The following is a 24,029-nucleotide window of genomic DNA, read 5'->3' as shown; positions in this document are numbered from 1 at the left end:
AGCATAAGAACAACATTTTGCCTTGGCTTATGTGTAGAATTGCAGGAAACTAGCTTAAACTGTCAAATGTTCTCTCTGCCCCATGGCAAACAATGGAACACTGCAGTGCAGAGACATGATGCTGGTGATTTATTTAAAGGAATGGGAAAAGCTGCAATACATTTCTAAATACCAGTAGGCTCAAGCCAGATACACATTCTTATGACTCAAACTGTTACCTACTGCTGGTCATATCTCAAAAACCATATGGATTTTACAGGTTGATAGTCCAACTGTATAAGCTCTCATTGAAATGTAATGTAGTAGTGTACTACGGACAGGAAATAATCTTGTGGTAAAAGCACCTAAAAGCACCAGGTCAGCATGCGACCAAAGGGTTTTAGTGTGGTTACAATATTTATATGGTAGAAGTTGGTCTTCCTGAATAATTTGAAGAGATGGCAGCAGGTATAACAAGTGTGTAGGAAATATACACTCGAGGACATAAGTAATCCAATTGGGTCAACATGGCATGCAATAAAATGTACTTAACGTCAGTGCAGTATCAAACTAGAACAGCTTTCCTGAAACCCCATCTGGGTTCCCTCACACACACACCTTTAAAGTACAGTACAACAGTCCTCTGTCACACACAAAACACATTAAGGGCTGGATTCAATCCATATCACGGAAGATCTGCATTAAAATGTAAAGGTAATTTCCGATTGAGCCGACAGCATTTACCGTGAATGCAGTCTCTGCGACCACAGGAAAATTGGCTATAATTGTCAATCGCACTATAAAGCGGATCTTCAGCGCTACGGATTGAACAGAGCCCCAAATTCACACGATCACTTGAAACAGACGGTGATAGCCAGGAGGTAAGATAGATGAGCTAACCTGAAAATACAGGTGTTTGCATCCTGAGAGCGAGCGAGCGAAAGGCTTGGGTATTGATCTGTGTAAGAATGCTGTTTAAACCAGCAGGTTTATAAATAACATTCTTATGTACTGAAAATGTATTGCTACACAGTGTTGGCCCTTTTTACTAGGCCTATATAATCTACATAATTTAAATATGATAAACTTATGCTCAGTTCAGTTATGACATCTCTATTTTTCGAACACTTAGTTTATAAGAAAAGGGTAGTCTCCAAAGGGTAGACGCTAGATGCAGTGAGTGCTAAGCCTGGAGAAGTGCACGTTGGAGATGTCACAGTCAACTCCATAACTTTTCAGAGCAGTGATCATGTAGTAGGTTAATGAAGTTGTTAAGCAGATGATATCAAATATTTTTGGGGGACCTTGTGCTGTTATTGCTACACATATGAACATGGTTGTGGTGCAATGCGAGTCCTGTTTGCATTGGTTTGCTATGAGGACATATCTACAAATTGAACACTCAGGGCCAAGAGATAATTCCCTTTTTTTTCCATCAGAACACACAGACAGACATCAAACAATAAGATGGCACATTCTAATTTTGTCTCAACTTAAGTTGGTTATTTTCCTTTTAATAATGTAGGTAGGTAGAGGCTGTTTGTCAGTTTCCGAGCGGGTGGGACGGGGGCACCTCTGCTTGCTATGACAACCAGGTCAGAGGTCAGGGAAGCGACTGGGGTCCTCCTTGTAGTCCGCTGGGATGGAGAAGATGGACTCTTCAAAGTCATCGTAGCGAAACTCTTGGAAGGTGACCGTCGCTGTGATAGTGGGGAACACAGGGATGTCTGGAACACAAAAATAGGAGGGATTGTTTCCGGCGTTTAATATGTCAGTTTCTTCATAATTTTACAATATTTCATTTTATTTTAACTTCTAAATAAAATCAGCCATGTGGCCACATAACGTACTGTGCATTCGGAAAGTATTCAGACCCATTGACTTTTTCCACATTTTGTTACGTTACAGCCTTTTCTACAATGGATTAAAATAAAATAAAATCCTCATCAATCGACACACAATACCCTATAACGATAAAGCAAAAACAGATTCACAGAAATGTTTGCAAATTTGTTCAAAATTAAAAAGTGAAATATCACATGTACATAAGCGTTCAGACCCTTTACTCAGTACTTTGTTGAAGCACCTTTGGCTGCAACTACAGCCGTGAGTATTCTTGGGTGTGACGCTACACGCTTGGCACACCTGTATTTGGGGAGTTCCTCCAATTCTTCTCTGCAGATCTTCTCAGATCAAGTTGGATGGGGAGCGTCCCTGACCAAGGCCCTTATCTCCCGATTGCTCAGTTTGGCCGGGCGGCCAGGAAGTGTCTTGTAAGAATCAAGTTGTAGAAATCATCTCAAGGATGATCAATGGGACAGGACGCACCTGAGCTCAATTTCGAGTCTCATAACAAAGGGTCTGAATACTAATGTAAATAAAGGTTAAAAAAATATACATTTTAGAATTAAGGCTGTAATGTAACAAAATGTGGAAAAAGTCAAGGGGTCTGAATACTTTCCAAGTGCAATGTATACTGAACAAAAATATAAACGCAACATGAAACAACTTCTACGATTTTTCTGAGTTACAGATCATACAGTGCATTGCGAAAGTATTCGGCCCCCTTGAACTTTGCGACCTTTTGCCACATTTCAGGCTTCAAACATAAAGATATAAAACTGTATTTTTTTGTGAAGAATCAACAACAAGTGGGACACAATCATGAAGTGGAACGACATTTATTGGATATTTCAAACTTTTTTAACAAATCAAAAACTGAAAAATTGGGCGTGCAAAATTATTCAGCCCCTTTACTTTCAGTGCAGCAAACTCTCTCCAGAAGTTCAGTGAGGATCTCTGAATGATCCAATGTTGACCTAAATGACTAATGATGATAAATACAATCCACCTGTGTGTAATCAAGTCTCCGTATAAATGCACCTGCACTGTGATAGTCTCAGAGGTCCGTTAAAAGCGCAGAGAGCATCATGAAGAACAAGGAACACACCAGGCAGGTCCGAGATACTGTTGTGAAGAAGTTTAAAGCCGGATTTGGATACAAAAAGATTTCCCAAGCTTTAAACATCCCAAGGAGCACTGTGCAAGCGATAATATTGAAATGGAAGGAGTATCAGACCACTGCAAATCTACCAAGACCTGGCCGTCCCTCTAAACTTTCAGCTCATACAAGGAGAAGACTGATCAGAGATGCAGCCAAGAGGCCCATGATCACTCTGGATGAACTGCAGAGATCTACAGCTGAGGTGGGAGACTCTGTCCATAGGACAACAATCAGTCGTATATTGCACAAATCTGGCCTTTATGGAAGAGTGGCAAGAAGAAAGCCATTTCTTAAAGATATCCATAAAAAGTGTTGTTTAAAGTTTGCCACAAGCCACCTGGGAGACACACCAAACATGTGGAAGAAGGTGCTCTGGTCAGATGAAACCAAAATTGAACTTTTTGGCAGCAATGCAAGACGTTATGTTTGGCGTAAAAGCAACACAGCTCATCACCCTGAACACACCATCCCCACTGTCAAACATGGTGGTGGCAGCATCATGGTTTGGGCCTGCTTTTCTTCAGCAGGGACATGGAAGATGGTTAAAATTGATGGGAAGATGGATGGAGCCAAATACAGGACCATTCTGGAAGAAAACCTGATGGAGTCTGCAAAAGACCTGAGACTGGGACGGAGATTTGTCTTCCAACAAGACAATGATCCAAAACATAAAGCAAAATCTACAATGGAATGGTTCAAAAATAAACATATCCAGGTGTTAGAATGGCCAAGTCAAAGTCCAGACCTAAATCCAATCGAGAATCTGTGGAAAGAACTGAAAACTGCTGTTCACAAATGCTCTCCATCCAACCTCACTGAGCTCGAGCTGTTTTGCAAGGAGGAATGGGAAAAAATGTCAGTCTCTCGATGTGCAAAACTGATAGAGACATACCCCAATCGACTTACAGCTGTAATCGAAGCAAAAGGTGGCGCTACAAAGTATTAACTTAAGGGGGCTGAATAATTTTGCACGCCCAATTTTTCAGTTTTTGATTTGTTAAAAAAGTTTGAAATATCCAATAAATGTCGTTCCACTTCATGATTGTGTCCCACTTGTTGTTGATTCTTCACAAAAAAATACAGTTTTATATCTTTATGTTTGAAGCCTGAAATGTGGCAAAAGGTTGCAAAGTTCAAGGGGGCCGAATACTTTCGCAATGCACTGTATAAGGAAATCAGTCAATTGAAATAAAGTCATTAGGCCCTAATCTATGGATTTCACATGACTGGGAAGACAGATATGCATCTGTTGGTCACAGATACCTTTAAAAAAAAGGTAGGGGACTTGGATCAGAAAACCAGTCAGTATCTGGTGTGACCACCATTTGCTTCATGCAGCTCGACACATCTCCTTCACATAGAGTTGATCAGGCTGTTGATTGTGGCCTGTGGAATGTTGTCCCACTCCTCTTCAATGGCTGTGTGAAGTTGCTGGATATTGTCGGGAACTGGAACACGCTGTCGTACACGTCGATCCAGAACATCCGAAACATGCTCAATGGTTGACATGTCTGGTGAGTATGCAGGCCATGGTAGAACTGGGACATGTTCAGCTTCCAGGAACTATGTACAGATCCTTGCGACACGGGCCTGTGCATTATCATGCTAACATGAGGTGATGGAAGTGGATGAATGGCACAACAATGGGCCTCAGGATCTCGTCACGGTATCCCTGTGCATTCAAATTGCCATCCATAAAATGCTATTGTGTTCATTGTCCGTAGATTTTGCCTGTCCATACCATAACCCCACCGCCACCATGGGGCACTCTGTTCACAACGTTGACATCAGCAATAGCTCTCCCACACAACACCATACACTTGGTCTGCGGTTGTGAGGACGGTTGGACGTACTGACAAATTCTCCAAAATGATGTTGGGAAAGGGGGACAGCGTGTTCCAGTTCCCTAGTCAGTTGTATAACGGAATGCCTTCAACTGAAATGTGTTTTCCGCATTTAACCCAACGCCTCTGAATCAGAGAGGTGTCTTCGGCACCCGGGGAACAGTGGGCTCAGGGGCAGAACGGTAGATTTTTACCTTGTCAGTCAGCTTGGGGATTCGATCCAGCAACCTTTCGGTTACTGGCCCAACGCTCTAACCGCTAGGCTACCTGTCGCCCTGGGGGTGGCTTATGGTAGAGAAATTAACATTAAATTATCTGGCAGCAACTCTGGTGGAAATTCTTGCAGTCAACATGCCAGTTGCACGCTCCCTCAACTTGACATCTGTTGCATTGTGTTGTGTGACAAAACTGCAAATTTTAGACTGGCCTTTTACTGTTACCAGTACAAGGTGTACCTGTTTAATCAGCTTCTTAATATGCCACACCTGTCAGGTGGATGGGATTACCTTGGCAATTGAGAAATGCTCACTAACAGGGATGTAAATAAATTTGTTCCCAAAATCTGAGAGAAATAAACTTTTGGTGCTTATGAAACATTTCAGGGATACTTTATTTCAGCTCTTGAAACATGGGACCAACACTTTATATGTTGCATTTATATTTTAGTTCAGTGTACAATATATTCATACCAAGCTTGACTGGAAACCCAGGAGGAAGCTTCATTTGAACAAATTCTCTTAGTTTGTTGAAATGTTTGAATGGGGCTATGACCTCCAACACATTCAGTAACCTGGAAGAGGACAGAAAAAAGGGTCAGTGCCAAACACTTATTTTGAATTGATGTATGCATTATTCTAACAGTACATTACTAGCCTAGATCCTATTCAATTGAACTTAAAATGTACCTAAAATCAAGAGGCCTTCCAAAAGCATTTGCTAGACAATAACTTTTCTGAATAGGCGATCTGCATCCGCCTAATATACATTTAATCAGAATCTGTGTGCACAATAACAATAAATACATGGAGGTTTCCAAATGCACTACAGTCAGTGGTGAGACTGATGAGAGACCACTAGCCAATAAGAGGAGGGATTCTACTCACGACTCAATGCCCAGAGGGAAGTCCTGGCTCATGGCTACGGTCGCTTTGAAGTTCTTCTTGCTCTCCTTACACACAAGCTCTCTCCCAAGATGAGGTGCCCTGGGGATGAACACACACACAAACATGCTAAGTCAGCACCATTGGCATATACGTTTGGAGATTTAATAGTAAGCCACTGCTAGTAACGATATTCAATGAAATAACTCAATAATAAACAGTGGCTTGATATTAATCAAGACAGTAGTGTCATCTGTGACCTTTCTTAAAAGGAATAAAGCAGGGCTTACTTTCCGTGCTCTGCAGAAATGTACTCCTCCCAGGAGATAGTGTTGGGGTCTGGAGCCGTGAGGGACAGCCTTCTCTGAGGCTGAGGGAAAGACAGACAGGAAGATCACCACATGTATGCATCATAACCACATATCCATATTATGTGCACCAAAACCACACCCACTACTGAAGAAGAGACTAAAGACCCAACGCCTCCCTCCCTCCATCCAAGTCCCTCCCTCACCTCATAGTTCTGCTCCACCAGGTTCCCTCCTTTGCTCAGGCTCTCCATGATGGCCTTGTTCCTCAGGACGTCCTCCTCACTCAGATGCTCCCGCCGTTTCCTGGACTCCAGCACCAGGCCGTTCACAGAGTAGAAGTCAGCCAGGAAGTTACCAACTCTCTCCTGCAGGGACAGACACAAGCCAGATGCATAATAAACACTGGTGGCTGCATTATTAATGACACCCTATTCCCTATACAGTACATACAGTGATCACTGTTTTACAGCCTGTGTTCATAATGGCTGCTCAGTGAAACGACCTCTCCTGATTTGTCATAGACGCTTGCTAAAAAACTTTAATGAGCAAGCCTTCCTTCACGACTGGCCTCTGTTAAATGGTATGGAATCAGCTTGATCCCCTCTGTCGAAGACGCTTGGACTTTTAAACAAATGTTTTCAGTGGTATTGGTAACAAACACGCCCCCATAAAGAAAATGAGAATTAAAAACAGGTTCAGCCCCTGGTTCGACCATGATCTTGCAGAGTTACTCCACCTCAAGAATTGCATTTGGCGAAAGGCTCGGCACACGCATACTCAGGCTGACTGGCTATCGTTCCGGTAAATGAGAAATAAGTGCACTCAGGCTATCCAGAAGTTAGTTACTGTAAGGAGCAGTTCTCTCTCTGTGGGTCTAACCCCAAGAAGTTCTGGAAAACGGTTAAAGACCTGGAGAATAAACCCTCCTCCTCACAGCTGCCCATGTCCCTTAATGTTGAGGTGGTTGTTACTGACAAGAAACACATGGCTGAGCTCTTCAATCACCACTTCATTAAGTCAGGGTTCCTATTTGACTCAGCCATGCCTCCTCTCCCACCCCTTCTAATGCAACTAGTCCCGATGCTCCTCCCCCCTTTTCCCCTGCCCCGCTACACAGTTTCTCCCTGCAAGCGGTCACTGAGTCAGAGGTGCTAAAGGAGCTCCTTAAACTTGACCCCAAATAACCATCTGGGTGAGATGGTTTAGACCCTTTCTTCTTTTTGGTGGCTGCCCCTATCATCGTCAAGCCTATCTCTGACCTTTTTAACCTGTCTCTCCTCTCTGATGGGGTTCCCATTGCTTAGAAGGTAGCCACGGTTCATCCTGTATTTAAAGGGGTAGAACACGCTGATCCTAACTGTTATGGGCCTATTTCTATTTTGCCCTCAAAAGTGTTGGAAAAATCAACTGACTGGCTTTCTTGATGTCTATAGTATTCACCCTGATATGCAATATGGTTTCCACTCAGGTTATGGATATGTCACTGCAACCTTAAAGGTCCTCAATGATGTCACCATTGCCCTTGATTCTAAGCAATATTGTGCTGCTATTTTTATTGACTTGGCCAAAGCTTTTGATACGGTAGACACTTCCATTCTTGTGGGACAGCTAAGGAGTATTGGTGTCTCTGAGGGGTCTTTAGCCTGGTTTGCGAACTACCTCTCTCAAAGAGTGCAGTGCATAAAGTCAGAACACCTACTGTCTCAGCCACTGCCTGTCACCAAGGGAGTAACCCAAGGCTCAATCCTAGGCCCCACGCTCTTCTCAATTGACATCAACAACATAGGTCAGGCAATAGAAAGAGCTCTCATCCATTTATATGGAGATGATACAGTCTTATACTCAGCTGGCCCCTCCCCGGATTTTGTTTTAAATGCTCTACAACAAAGCTTTCTTAGTATCCAACAAGCTTTCTCTGCCCTTAACCTTGTTCTGAACAAAGGTAATGTGGTTTGGTAAGAAGAATGCCCCTCTCCCCACAGGTGTGATTACTACCTCTGAGGGTTTAGAGCTTGAGGTAGTCAACTCATACAAGTACTTGGGAGTATGGCTAGACAGTACACTGTCCTTCTCTCAGCACATTTCATAGCTGCAGGCTAAAGTTAAATCTATACTTGGTTTCCTCTATTATAATCACTCCTCTTTCACGCCAGCTGCCAAACTAACCATGATTCAGATGATCATCCTACCCATGCTAGATTACGGGGACATCATTTATAGATCGGCAGGTAAGGGTGCTCTCGAGCGGCTACATGTTCTTTACCATTCGACCATCAGATTTGCCACCAATGCTCCTTATAGGACACATCACTGCACTCTATACTCCTCTGTAAACTGGTCATCTCTGTACACCTGTTGCAAGACCCACTGGTTGATGCTTATTTATTAAACCCTCTTAGGCCTCACTCCCCTCTATCTGAGATATCTACTGCAGCCCTCATCCTCCACATACAACACCCAGTCATATTCTGTTAAAGGTCCCCAAAGCACACACATCCCTGGGTCGCTCGTCTTTTCAGTTTGCTGCAGTTAGCGACTAGAACGAGCTGCAACAAACACTCACACTGGACAGTTTTATCTCAATCTCTTCATTCAAAGACTCAATCATAGACACTCTTACTGACAGTTGTGGCTGATTTGCGTGATGTATTGTTGTCTCTACCTTCTTGCCCTTTGTGCTGTTGTCTGTGCCCAATAATGTTTGTACCATGCTATGTGCTGCTACCATGTGCTGCTGCCATGTGGTGTTGCTACCATGTTGTTGTCATGTGCTGCAAATTTGCTGTGTTGTCATGTGTTGCTGCCTTGCTATGTTGTTGTCTTAGGTCTGTCTTTATGTAGTGTTGTCTCTCTTGTCGTGATGTGAGTTTTGTCCTATATTTATATTTTATTTTACATTTTTAATCCCAGCTCCCGTCCCTGCAGGAGGCCTTTTGCCTTATGGTAGGCCGTCAATGTAAATAAGAATTTGTTCTTAACTGACTTGCCTAGTTAAATAAAGGTTAAATAAATATAAATAAACACAGCTTATGATCAAAGACCAATTGTATTATTCCCTCTATATTCCAGTGACCCCTACACCCCTCCCCACATTCTGCTGTGTTTCAACAAAATAAATTGCCTACTGAACAGGACCGAGAGGGGTGCTTACCGTCTTGTCCTCCCTGAAGAGCCAGCCGATCTGACTGCGGGAGAAGGTGATAGACTTGGTGGACAGGGTGGCAGAATAGACATCACTGCTCATCAGGATGTCCACCTCCTCCTCAGTCTCCATCTCAGACTCCTGCAGGGACACATCAGGCAGTCGTCATAATCATCATCATAATGACATCACAGAATTCAATAGGTCCCATTATCTTTATGGGTGACATGGTGAAAAGAGAACTTCCACACACATTAGATTCCAGAAGAAAAAAAATATGATCCATTGTAACAATAGCTGAGCTTTCAATCAATCAACCTTTGCCAGGGCAATACAAACATTCGTGTAAGGTTGGGTGGCTTGGAGAACATGGTACCAGACCATATAGATCACATTCATGTGGGGTTGTGTGGTTTGGAGGACATGGTACCAAACCATATAGATCACCTCGTGGTGTATCCGCTGGTACACCTTCTGCTCATTATCCAGGACATAGAAGGACTTGGAGGGCGGAGCATCTCCGTTAAAGATGAAGCTGAGGTCTCCTCTCTGACACTTCATATCTGAGAAGTCTATCAGAGTTGTGTCCAGTCTGTCAAAGGAGAAAGAGAGAGAGAAGGAGACAGAGTGTAATGGGTTAACTCTGGGAGATGAGTGGTTGCACACGCCAGCTATAATCCTCACAACTTGTAGCTGGCGTCTGTGTCAAACGTGTATGTGATGCCTTACCTGATGTTGATCCCCTGCTTGTAGATCTTGCAGTTATCAGATGGCAAAATACGGGAGAGCAAGGGCACTATGAGACACGAGAAATAAAATCTAATGATCAACAGTAGTTAACGGATAAGATTCATTAAGACAAACTGCAGAGATAATATTTGGTATCATTATGTGGTATATAAATGAACATGGCCAGTGGCTAGGCAATGCATGGGCTTTAAAGGGATAGTTATCTACTTCCCCAGAGTCAGGTGAACTCGTGGATACAATTGTTGTGTCTCTGTATCCAGTATGATGAAGTTAGAAGTAGTTTCGCCAGCCAATGCTAACTAGCTTAGGGAAAAAGATGAAGTCTTCAGGTACAGCTAGACTTCCAGTCGTTGCACTAGGCCAGTGGTTCCCAAACTGTGGGGCCCTCCCCGAAGGGTCAGCCCCCCCTCAATTTGTACTTTTATTTTTGAAAGGAATTCAGTCTGGCTTTAAACTTAATCCTGAAAGTTGTAATAGTAGAAAGTACGTGGTGCAATATCGAAACTGGTTAGTGCATCGTCAGTTCCTCTTGTCACGTTAGTCATTGCATACCTTGTCAGAAATGTCCAGATCAACTAGCCCATGTCAGCTACTAATTTTATATTTCGTCTTTTTAGGCCATATACAGTTGCAGTCGGAAGTTTACATACCCTTAGCCAAATACATTTAAACTCAATTCCTAACATTTAATCCTAGTAAAAATTCCCTGTCTTAGGTCAGTTAGGATCACCACTTTATTTTAAGAATGTGAAATGTCAGAATAATAGTAGCGAGAATGATTTATTTCAGCTTTTATTTCTTACATCATATTCCCAGTGGGTCAGAAGTTTACATACACTCAATTAGTATTTTAATATATTTAAATTGTTTAACTTGGGTCAAACGTTTTGGGTAGCCTTCCACAAGCTTCCCACAATAAGTTTGGTGAATTTTGTCCCATTCCTCTTGGCACAGCTGGTGTAACTGAGTCAGGTTTGTAGGCCTCCTTGCTTGCACACGCCTTTTCAGTTCTGCCCACAAATGTTCTAAACGATTGAGGTCAGGGCTTTGTGATGGCCACTCCAATACCTTGACTTTGTTGTCCTTAAGCCATTTTGCCACAACTTTGGAAGTATGCTTGGGGTCATTGTCCATTTGGGAGACCATTTGCGACCAAGCTTTAACTTCCTGACTGATGTCTTGAGATGTTGCTTCAATATATCCACATAATTCTCCAACCTCATGAAGCCATCTATTTTGTGAAGTGCACCAGCCTCTCCTGCAGCAAAGCACCCCCACAACATGATGCTGCCACCCCCGTGCTTCACGGTTGGGATGTTGTTCTTCGGCTTGGAATCCTCCCCATTTTTCCTCCAAACATAATGATGGTCATTATGGCCAAACAGTTCAGTTTTGTTTCATTAGACATCTCTCCAAAAAGTACGATCTTTGTCCCCATGTGCAGTTGCAAACCGTAGTCTGGCTTTTTTATGCCGGTTTTGGAGCAGTGGCTTCTTCCATGCTGAGTGGTCTTTCAGGTTATGTCGATATAGTACTCATTTTACTGTGGATATAGATACTTTTGTACCCGTTTCCTCCAGCATCTTCACAAGGTCCTTTGCTGTTGTTCTGGGATTGATTTGCACTTTTCACACCAAAGTACGTTCATCTTTAGGAGACAGAATGCGTCTCCTTCCTGAGCGGTATGACAGCTGCGTGGTCCCATGGTGTTTATACTTGCATACTATTGTTTGTACAGATGAACGTGGTACCTTCAGGCATTTGGAAATTGCTCCCAAGGATGAACCAGACTTGTTGAGGTCTACACATTTTGGCTGATTTCTTTTGATTTTCCCATGTTGTCAAGCAAAGAGGCACTGAGTTTGACGGTAGGCCTTGAAATACATCCACATGTACACCTCCAATTGACTCAAATTATGGCAATTAGTCTATCAGAATCTTCTAAAGCCATGACCTAATTTTCTGGAATTTTCCAAGCTGTTTAAAGGCACAGTCAACTTATGTATGTTAACTTCTGACCCACTGGAATTGTGATACAATTAATTATAAGTGAAATAATATGCATGTAAACAATTGCTGGACTAATTACTTGTGTCATGCACAAAGTAGATGCCCAAACCGACTTTCCAAAACTATAGTTTGTTAAGAAGAAATTTGTGGAGTGGTTGAAAAACAAGTTAATGACTCCAACCTAAGTGTATGTAAACTTCTAGCGCTAACGCCAGTTAGCATTGGCTCGCAAAACTACCTCTAACTTATTTTTGTAGCAACACACAGAAGCATCCAGGGTCAATACCATTCGAGACCCCTCCCACAGAAGAAGAAAAATAAAAAAAATACAATTAATTCCATTCTCCACCCCCAAGAACCCCCCCAATGCACCAACAATCAAGAGAATGAACTAAGGAGAAGGAAAAAAAGACAGAAGAAAACAGCAAACACTGCAAAAAAAAAAAAAAAAAAGGACATCAAGGACAACTAAAATCATAACAGCAATGCATGTATTACATGTATGTGTCAACTATCCTGTGATGGATAACATACAATTTCAATCTATCTAATCGAATAGAATCTACGGATTGCGATTTGAAAATAAATACTTTTACTAAGAGTACTAGTATATTAGTAATTGACCTACACGGTCTCTCCAGATCACATAACAGTACTATTTAAAGGGTCAATTTTAGATCAATGCTATGCATTTTAAGCCATTCCTGAACCTAAGACCAGAAGCAGGCTACCTGAGGGCAATACCAAAATAAATGGTCTATTGATTCTGTATCTTCACAACCAAATCTGCAAAACTTTGATGATTTTATGCCCCACATTTTCAACATTTTGTTGGTGGCAAGAATTCTATATAGGCCTCCCGGGTGGTGCAGTGGTTAAGGGCACTGTACTGCAGCGCCAGCTGTGCCATCAGAGACTCTGGGTCAGGCCCAGGCTCTGTCGTAACCGGCCGCGACCGGGAGGTCCGTGGGGCGACGCACAATTGGCCTAGCGTCATCCGGGTTAGGGAGGGCTTGGCCGGTAGGGATATCCTTGTCTCATCGCGCACCAGCGACTCCTGTGGTGGGACGGGCGCAGTGCGTGCTATCCAAGGTTACCAGGTGCACAGTGTTTCCTCCGACACATTGGTGTGGCTGGCTTCTGGGTTGGATGCGCGCTGTGTTAAGAAGCAGTGTGGCTTGGTTGGGTTGTGTATCGAAGGACGCATGACTTTCAACCTTCGTTGTAGCGATGAGACAAGATAGTAGCTACTAAAACAATTGGATAGGGTTCAAGTAAAACTTTTGAATAAGTGAAGCTTTTAGAGAGAGGTTTTATATTTATATTTAATAATTTCAACCCACCCAATTCATATTCATTATATAGATAGTATTTTAATAATAGTGAAATCAGACCTTCCTGCTGAGTACCTGACAGACTACCATTTCAATAGGAGTAGTTAAAACAATCTAACAATGGAGCTTTAAGTATATCAAAAAAGGCTTGAAATAGCTCTACCGGTATGCCATCAAGCCCTGGGGTTTTTCCAGGCTGAAAAGGTTCAATAGCCTCAAAAAGTTCTTCCTCTGAAATTTGGCCTTCGCACTGATTTTTCTGTACATTTGTTAATTATCAATTTTTAATTTTATTTGGAAATAATTCCTGAATGTAAAATTCATTCAGTGGGAGAGGATGAGACGGAAAAGAGAACATCTGCCTAAAATAATTAGTTTCCTCTTATAAAATATAATTAGGATAATCATAGATGACTCCGTCTAAAGGTAAAGAGATTCTGCAAAGGCTTTTTGTTAGTGTTCTGTATTGGAGATTCCTGAAGAATTTTGTGCATTTTTCTATCCAGCTTTATTTTTGTAATAGATTACATTAGAACGTTCTTGAATAAGTTCCACAAGTTCTTCTTGTTTATCCTCTAACTTATTTTGTATCTCATTAGTATCGTTATTATTAGTTCATGGATTTCCCTTGTTAGTCTGGTCTCTTTAGCCAGTAACTGCTATTTTTATTATTGATGAATATTGAATTGAACGACCTCTGAAGGTACATTTAAAGGTATCCCAAACAAGAAGGGGATTTGCTGAACCTATATTATACTGGAAAAATTCAGTTATAAATTATTTTGTCTTAGTTAAAAATAAGTTGTCCTCCAGTAAACTTTGGAAATGTAATCAATGTCCACGTGGAAAATCTATAAGTTATGTGAATGCCAATTAGATGATGATCCTATCGCATTCTATTTCTTATTAAAACTTGTTTGACCTTTGATGCAAGAGAGAAATAGACAAGAAAGTAGTCAAGACGACTAGCTTGATTAAGTTTCCTCCATGTTTATCTCACTAGGTCGGGGTTTTTTAGTCTCCAAATATCCACTATTTCTAATGTTTTTACAGTTCCCATACTTTCTTTTTTTGTAACCTGAAGTCCCTGTAGAATTTAGTACAGCCATGGTGTTATGGAGCTGTCTCGGAATAGCTGTCCAGCTATAAAGAGTTTGTCCACATTGAGAAAGCTTACCCTTCTCCCTTTGTTGCCTTTGTACCGTATACAGTCTCGTACGACGTTCGTTTATCTTCCTGGGAAATTGGTAATTGAGACTGAATTTGGTCCTTTTAAGCTCCCTTCCCCTGCTTTTGATTAGCTTCTTTTGTTGGTATTCAAACATTGTGATGATCGGATGATCGGTCGGGGACCCTTGGTTTCGCGCCCTCTGGATTATTGGATGCGTCCTCAGGAATCCCCGAGAAAAAAAATATTTTCACGCATGCTATGACTTTGTATGTCTATTACTGACTCCGTCATCACCCTGTTTTCCCCGAGTAGACAATCCATGTAGGAATCGTGGATTTTTACCTTGGCTGTGAGTGCCTTGTTTTCTCCTTGGAGCATGAGAATTTCACTCTGGCTGAACTCCAAATTCCCCCTCAGCCCTGCTACCTACTCACACAATTTTCCAGCGCTGCATGGATTCCAGCCAGTCACTAGCCTCTACTTCAACGGCAAGTAAATTGTCCGTGTCTGTAGATAAATCTGTTTTTCTTTTTTTTATGTCAGGTTAAAGTTATTTTGTGAGGGAGTATGTTGTTCCTCCATAGCGTAAAGCTGTTGGTACTCCACGATTTCCCTCAGGATCTCCTTAGTATCCAGGTTGGCTCTTTACTGCAACCAGTTGTTTTACAAAAAGATAACAACGAGTCTTTCCCACGACGACGACAGGTGTCTGTAGTACAGCCAGCTAGCACTCGCGGAATCCATGCAAAAAAATGGAACACAAACTTGCAGTCCCAGTTGTAAAGGCTAACCGTGTCGTGGAATCCTTAGCAACAAAACTTTAGTTCTGATTAAAATCAATTTCATTAAAATGTTTTAATATAAACAACAAACTGAGTGTAGACCGTACAATGTTCTGTTGTGCCTTTTGTCACTGAAATATTACATGAATACACATTAGGCATGGCAAAATGTATAGAATTGCATGAACATTTGCTTTAAAACTGCAAAATTGTTCTTTGCACCCCATGACAAATGTGTAGAATGGCAGGAAATAAACTTTAAACCTGCAAAATTCTCTCCACTAACAAGAGGGGTGTGAACAGTTTGTGTCATGAACAGTGCTTGTGCCCATAGAAATATACGTGGAACGTGCGGGGAGGTGCCGGATATTCCCCAATGCTGGAAGGGGGGGCCCGAATATAAACCCCTGTGCTAAGCTAGTGCCAGTTAGAGGTAGTTTTGCGAGCCAATGCTAACTTATTTTTTTTTATTGACTATCCAAAACATGTAATATACTTGCAGTGAAGCCGCTCAACAACTACATCATACCAGTCATCCAACAGACTCCCATTCTTAGTGACACACAGAAGCATCCAGGGTCCATGCCCTGCTCAAGGGCACGTTGACAGATCTCCCACCAGGCCAAAAAACGTGAACCCGAACACGAACCCTCCAAGATCCCCCCACAGTTCTCCAATAGCTGTCCCTCAACAATTCGAGACCCCTCCCACAGTCCACCCTCGCCCCACCCCCACGAAGCATTGGCTCGCAAAACTACCACTACCTTCTTTCATATTGCACGCAGAGACATAGAAAACAAAAATCCCAAACAATCTCTTTAACAAATCCCTGAGCCGAAAGAGCACCACAAACCCTCTTAATAATTAAGCAATTAACACACCACACTCACAGCCAAGATAGAATGGTAACAGACCATTTATTTGTATTTTTAAATACAGGCTAATTAGATTGGAGAATGAAACTACCTGGCGAAGGTGTCCTGCACTAAGAATAACAATGAATAGAGTGTGTGACAGGAAATGTTGGCTCGATGCAGCTTATTTTAATGTATTGCATATCATGTAGCGGCGACTCACCCCAACTTTGAAAGTCCCAGTGAAGCTCAAAGTAGAAGTCACCAAGCTATGAAGATTTAAAAAAAAAAAAACGTTGTACATTATTATATTGTCATGCAAGCCACACACTATCAAACAAAATGCACAAATCAGTTCCTTTATAGCTGTAAATTGTTAAAAACATTTTAAAAAGGGGAAAATGTATTTTGGTGCTGTTATTATGAATAGATGCTGAGGTTGGAGAGAAAGATTAAAGAAAGGTATGGACAGATAGTGGTAGTGAACTGATACTACTACTAGCTATGGAACAAACCAACTGAAATTACTGACACCCTAGATAAAGATGACCAATTATTAATTTATTAAATAAATCATACAGATAGAGATATTTTGTATGCAAAAAAAAATATATATATTATTTTATTTTATCATAAAAAAATTGCTGAGAGAAAGAGATTTTGTTTAACAAGTAATCTTTTTTTTTTTACCTCAAAAAGGTAGGGGTTAAAATGATTGACACCCCTAAAGATTATTATAAATAAAGTTGCCAAAAGTAAAGTATTTGGTCCCATATTCCAAGCACAAAATGACTTCATGGATTCATTTGCAGTTTGTTTTGGTTGTGTATAAGATTATTTGGTGCCCAACAGAAATGAATGGTAAATAATGCCGTGTCATTTTGGAGCCACCTTAATTGTAAATAAGAATATAATATGTTTCTAAACAATTCTACATTAATGTGGATGCTACCATGATTATAGATAATGATGAATGAATAATGATGAGTGAGAAAGTTAGAGGGTCAAAGATCCTGCCCCCAAGACATGCTAACCTCTCACCATTACAAATAACAGGGGAGATTAGCATGTCTTGGCAGTTTGATCTTTGACAAAACTAACAGCAAATGCATCCAACATGTTTGTAGAGTCACAAGCTTGATGTAGTCACTGTGTGCTAGGAATATGGGACCAAATACTAATACTAAACCTTATTTGTAAGAATCTTTGAGTTGTCAATAATTTTGACCCCTACCTTTCTGAGAAAAAAAGTATTACTTGTTAAACAAAATCTCTTTCTCTGAGCTGTTGTATTAGTATAAAATAATACCATTTCTCAATTGTTTGGAGCATACAATATAGTTAGGTATTTGTATTATTTATTTTATACAGTCATTATTGCTCATCTTTATCAAGGGGGTCAATAATTTCGGACCCGACTGACTGTATGTCAAATAGTTTTGGAAATATTACATTTATTCCACTCCACTGGCAAAAATAAATTAAGCGCTGCTCAAGTACTTTCACAAAGGATCTGTGCACGCCATACATTGTGTATAACCGGATGCTGTAGTAGGCTAGCCCAGTTGGCTGTCAAAGCCTCACCTCCTTCAGCGCTCTCAGCAGCTTGGGCCTCTTGTCCGCCACACTCTCTCTGGACTGCTGCTTCAGCTTTCGCAGTATGGCTGTGACTGATGATGGGAGAAGAAGGAGATCACAACAAAGCCATAGCAAGGCACTGCTATACAACACCATACAAGACAAAGCCAATATTTTCCATAGCCTAGATATTCTATATGTGCAAGTTTCTACCCTGAGACCAGACACACAGCAGAAGGGATTACAAGGGCAGATGATCTTGCAAAAAGCAACTTTCAAAAGCGTTACACAACACTAAACCTAAAAGTGAAAGAAGATGAGCTTTGTAAACCCACGCTTCAATGACAGTGAGAGGTCTGAGCCAGAGAAGAAAAAGGAGATACCCAGCCAGTCAATGACAGAGTGATAAATCATTCAACCAAGTGATATACTGTAACAGTAATCCAATGGGGTTTTGCCTGATACTACTCTGACTTTAAAACCAAAGTTATCCTACTTACACTTTGTAGTCAATTTTGACAATAGAATACAGTGGGGCAAAAAGGTATTTAGTCAGCCACCAATTGTGCAAGTTCTCCCACTTAAAAAGATGAGAGAGGCCTGTAATTTCCATCATAGGTACACTTAAACTATGACGGACAAAATGAGAGAAAAAAAATCCAGAAAATCACATTGTAGGATTTTTAATGAATTTATTTGCAAATTATGGTGGAAAATAAGTATTTGGTCACCTACAAACAAGCAAGATTTCTGGCTCTCAACTGACCTGTAACTTCTTCTTTAAGAGGCTCCTCTGTCCTCCACTAGTTACCTGTATTAATGGCACCTGTTTGAACGTGTTATCAGTATAAAAGACACCTGTCCACAACCTCAAACAGTCACACTCCAAACTCCACTATGGCCAAGACCAAAGAGCTGTCAAAGGACACCAGAAACAAAATTGTAGACCTGCACCAGGCTGGGAAGACTGAATCTGCAATAGGTAAACAGCTTGGTTTGAAGAAATCAACTGTGGGAGCAATTATTAGGAAATGGAAGACATACAAGACCACTGATAATCTCCCTCGATCTGGGGCTCCACGCAAGATCTCACCCTGTGGGGTCAAAATGATCACAAGAACGGTGAGCAAAAATCCCAGAACCACACGGGGGGACCTAGTGAATGACCTGCAGAGAGCTGGGACCAAAGTAACAAAGCCTACCATCAGTAACACACTACGCCGCCAGGGACTCAAATCCTGCAGTGCCAGACGTGTCCCCCTGCTTAAGCCAGTACATGTCCAGGGCCGTCTGAAGTTTGCTAGAGAGCATTTGGATGATCCAGAAGAAGATTGGGAGAATGTCATATGGTCAGATGAAACCAAAATATAACTTTTTGGTAAAAACTCAACTCGTCGTGTTTGGAGGACAAAGATCCGTGTAAAGGAAAAAATGAATGGGGCCATGTATCGTGAGATTTTGAGTGAAAACCTCCTTCCATCAGCAAGGGCATTGAAGATGAAACGCGGCTGGGTCTTTCAGCATGACAATGATCCCAAACACACCGCCCGGGCAACGAAGGAGTGGCTTCGTAAGAAGCATTTCAAGGTCCTGGAGTGGCCTAGCCAGTCTCCAGATCTTAACCCCATAGAAAATCTTTGGAGGGGGATTGAAAGTCTGTGTTGCCCAGCAACAGCCCCAAAACATCACTGCTCTAGAGGAGATCTGCATGGAGGAATGGGCCAAAATACCAGCAACAGTGTGTAAAAACCTTGTGAAGACGTACAGAAAACGTTTGACCTCTGTCATTGCCAACAAAGGGTATATAACAAAGTATTGAGATAAACTTTTGTTATTGACCAAATACTTATTTTCCACCATAATTTGCAAATTAATTCATTAAAAATCCTACAATGTGATTTTCTGGATTTTTTTTCTCATTTTGTCTGTCATAGTTGAAGTGTACCTAATGATGAAAATTACAGGCCTCTCTCTTTTTAAGTGGGAGAACTTGCACAATTGGTGGCTGACTAAATACTTTTTTGCCCCACTGTATATGTTTGACTCATATCGATGCCACATAGGCTGTTTTCTAAATGAAAAGTTATTTTTTAGGGGCAGTTGCTCAAACACTGATGCAGCCAGCAAATCCAGACTGTGGCTCTGTGGTGCAGCAGAGTACAAAGGGGAGGCTGCCTATGACATGAGTCACCTTACACACTGCACAGTTAAATAAATGCTGAACTTCAGTGATACAACACCCCTAATGAGTTTCTGGATGGATTTCAAAGTGTGCTATCTTGCAAATTATAAATTGGAGTGATAATTGCAAATTATAATTGGAGTGATATCTCTATCTTGTATCCAGTAACCTTGATCAGTGTGTTGGAAAACTGAGCAGGTCGAGCATAACACGTCAACTCTGTTGCCCATAGATAGACTAGCTAGAAATGTATTTTTTTATATATTTTTTTTAAAGTGACGCTTGCATTCAATTGCCCCTCCCTGTTGCACACAACAAGCTTCCATTCCTCCTGTCACAAGGGGACAGATTGCTGATTTAAGATGAAATGGTCAACCCTGTTACTTTATTTGGTACTTAAACACTTACTATAGTCAAGTTTTATGTAACCTCTTGAGATGGGAAAACATGTTTTTATTAAGTTGAACACGTGCTCTTTCTGACAGAATGTTAGAATTATGTGAGAACATCTTTTCCCACCAAGTTAAACCAAAAGGCACTCCTTTCGTGTAATGACCCATCACTCTCTTTCTGCAGCTGACTCTTACACTGAACAAATCAAATCAACAATTTCAATGATTTTACTGAGTTACAGTCCATATAAGGAAATCAATGAATTGAAATACATTAATTAGGCCCTAATCTATGGATTTCACATGACTGGGCAGCAGCACAGCCATAGGTGGTCTTAGGCCCAGCCAATAAAAAATATAAAATATCCCCACAAAAGGGTTTTATTACAGGCAGAAATACTCCTCAGTCTCATCAGCTGTCCGGATGGCTGGTCGCAGATGATCCCGTAAGTAAAGAAGCTTGATGTGGAGGTCCTGGGCTGGCGTGGTTACACGTGGTCTGCGGTTGGAAATTCTGCCATAGTCTCTTAAAAACGACATTGGAGGCGTCTTATAGTAGAGACATGTACATTCAAATTATCTGGCAACAGCTCTGGTGGACATTCCTGCAGTCAGCATGCCAAGTGCACGATCCCTCAAAAGTTGAGACATATGTGGCATTGCGTTGTGTGACAAAACTGCACATTTTAGAGTGGCCTTTTGTTGTCCCCAGCACTTGTGTAAAGATCACACAGTTTAATCAGCTTCTTGATATGTCACACCTGTCAGGTGGATGGATTATCTTGGCAAAGGAGAAATTCTCACTAACAGGGATGTAAACAAATTTGTGCACAAAATTTTAGAGAAATACGCTTTTTGTGCATATGGGAAGATGCTTGGGATCTGAAACATGAAACATGGGACCAACACTTTACATGTTGCGTTTATATTTTTGTACAGTATAATAATAAGCCCTAGTATTCTTTTTTGTTGTTGTTGCTATTTCTTATTGTTGTTGCATTGTCGAGAAGGAGCCTGCAAGTAAGCATTTTGTTGGACGATGTATCCTATGCGTATCCCGTACATACAGTGCCTTTGGAAAGTATTCAGACCCCTTGACCTTTTCCACATTTTGTTACGTTACAGCCTTATTCTAAAATGGATTAACAATATTAAAAAAATCAAAACACAATACCCCATAATGACAAAGCGAAAACAAGTTTTTAGAAATTTTTAGAAGTTTGTAAATGTGTTAAAAATAAAACAGAAATAGCTTCTTTACATAAGTATTCAGACACTTTGCTATGAGACTCGAAATTGGGCTCAGGTGCATCCTGTGACCATTGATCATCCTTGAGATGTTTCTACAACTTGGAGTCCACCTGTGGTAAATTCAACTGATTGGACATGATTTGGAAAGGCACAAACCTGTCTATATAAAGGTCCCACAGTTGACAGTGCATGTCAGAGCAAAAACCAAGCCATGATGTCGAAGGAATTGTCCATAGAGCTCTGAGACAGGATTGTGATGAGGCAGAGATCTGGGGAAGGGTACCAAAAAATGTCTGCAGCATTTAAGGTCCCCAAGAACACAGTGGCCTCCATCATTCTTAAATGGAAGAAGTTTGGAACCACCAAGACTCTTGCTAGAGCTGGCCGCCCGGCAAAACTGAACAATCGGGGGATAAGGGCCTTGGTCAACCAAGGCCTTTATGGTAGAGTGGCCAGACGGAAGCCGCTCCTCAGTAAAAGGCACATGACAGCCCGCTTGGAGTTGGCCAAAAGTCACCTAAAGACTCTCAGACCATGAGAAACAAGATTCTCTGGTCTGATGAAACCAAGATTGAACTCTTTGGCCTGAATGCCAAGGGTCACAACCGAAGGAAACCTGGCGCCATTCCTACGGTGAAGCATGGTGGTGGCAGCATCATGCTGTGGGGATGTTTTTCAGCGGCAGGGACTGGGAGACTAGTCAGAATCGAAGCAAAGATGAATGGCGCAAAGTACAGAGAGACCATTCATGAAAACCTGCTCCAGAGTACTCAAGACCTCAGACTGGGGATATGGTTCACTTTCCAACAGTACAATGACCCTTAGCACACAGCCAAGACAACGCAGGAGTGGCTTTGGGACAAGTCTCTGAATGTCCTTGAGTGGCCCAGCCAGTGCCCGGACTTGAAACTGATCTAACATCTCTGGAGAAACTTGAAACTATCTTTGTAGCAACACTCCCCATCCAACCTGACAGAGCTTGAGAGGATCTGCAGAGAAGAATGGGAGAAACTCCCCAGATAAAGGTGTGCCAAGAATGTAGCGTCATACCCAAGAAGACTCAAGGTTATAATCGCTGCCAAACGTGCTTCAACAAACTACCGAGTAAAGGGTCTGAATACTTATGTGAATGTGATATTTCCGTTTTATAATTTATAAAAATAAATTAGCTAAAATGTCTAAAAAACAGTTTTTGCTTTGTCATTATGGGGTATTGTGTGTAGATTGATGCGGGAGAAAAAAACGATTTAATCAGTTTTAGAATAAGGCTGTAACCTAACAAAATGTGGAAAGTCTGAATACTTCCCGAAGGCACAGTACGTACGACTAATAAATCTTTAAAAACTTTTCATTTTACCACTAGTAGTACTGCCACAGTCACTGGCTAGAGTTTGGCTGCCTTTGCGTGTCCTTGGTGTACTGTGTGGATGGAGCCAAGCTGCTGTCTCCTCCCTGCCCACTGCGATCTGACCTTCCCATGCCTGACCTCTGTCCCCAGTCTGCCAAAGCATCCCTACTGCAGGACTGGAGACGCATACTAATACATGCTGGGATGACAGGGTCATAGCTCTAACCTGGTCAACATATAACAGGGAATTTAATTGAAGGGAAATAAAGATTTGTAATATATTTTGATATATAAAAAAATATATATATGTTTTGCCTAACCTTCACAATTACTTCACAAATACTTGCATGGAATGTTTTATAAACTAGCCTATTTAAACTAGCCTATTTATAATAGTGTTATGCAGTTAAAAAAAAATTGCTAACAAGGCATTAAACAGAAAAAAACTGAGCGAGCTAGTGAAGCCCATTCATCCCTCTACGATACTCTCACCATTAAAAAAAACAGACTCTTCACTAACTAGTATTCCTAACAAATCCACATAATCAACACAAATAAAATGTAACCTATATTAAGACCTCTAGTTTACAGTGCTGTGTTAAATGCATTAGAAGCATGGGCATTAAAGTGAACAGACAGAGAGCCAGGGAGCCAGCCAGCTGTAGAGCTGCTCAGTGCCCCTTCAGTCACACTAAGCCCTGGGCCAGGCTGGGTTCCAGGACGTCTGGATGCAGACCGAGCGTGCAGAGAAAATCCCCAGCATGGCTTTGGCTGGCTAGCTGGGCCAGCCTAGAACCCAACCCCAAAACAGCACCAGAGAGCAATCGGTCAGTCTACAGCCTAACAGGACCCGGTTTCCCGATAGTGATGGAATTTAGGCTTATATGTGTTTGAATGACGCATCATAAAGATAACAACCAAAGACGTCAAAACCATGTCCCTAAACACCATGCTGTATATACAAAGTAAAACGGAACTGTGTCATTACCAGTGGTGG

The 24,029-nt window shown here is 41.5% G+C and overlaps 1 protein-coding gene across 1 annotated transcript in view; it reads right to left on the bottom strand.

Annotated features, from left to right (window-relative positions):
* Positions 1-114: 114 nt before the first annotated feature.
* LOC110530455 (ankyrin repeat domain-containing protein 13C) overlaps positions 115-24,029 on the bottom strand; it is a 30,322-nt gene continuing 6,407 nt past the window's right edge. The window contains exons 4-13 of the mRNA XM_021613522.3: positions 17,866-17,951; positions 16,505-16,550; positions 10,110-10,176; positions 9,828-9,972; positions 9,390-9,521; positions 6,442-6,603; positions 6,218-6,297; positions 5,931-6,029; positions 5,517-5,617; positions 115-1,706 (exon numbers count right to left, since the gene is read on the bottom strand). Of these exons, the coding sequence (XP_021469197.2) occupies positions 1,576-1,706; positions 5,517-5,617; positions 5,931-6,029; positions 6,218-6,297; positions 6,442-6,603; positions 9,390-9,521; positions 9,828-9,972; positions 10,110-10,176; positions 16,505-16,550; positions 17,866-17,951 (1,049 nt within the window). The 3' untranslated portion in view covers positions 115-1,575. The remainder of the gene's footprint in view (positions 1,707-5,516; positions 5,618-5,930; positions 6,030-6,217; positions 6,298-6,441; positions 6,604-9,389; positions 9,522-9,827; positions 9,973-10,109; positions 10,177-16,504; positions 16,551-17,865; positions 17,952-24,029) is intronic.

The sequence above is a fragment of the Oncorhynchus mykiss genome, chromosome 8, assembly GCF_057628025.1.
Source record: "Oncorhynchus mykiss isolate SJ-2025 chromosome 8, ASM5762802v1, whole genome shotgun sequence".
NCBI lineage: Eukaryota > Metazoa > Chordata > Actinopteri > Salmoniformes > Salmonidae > Oncorhynchus > Oncorhynchus mykiss.
Note: the sequence above shows the minus strand (reverse complement) of the source record. Positions and strands in the feature narration are given on the sequence as shown.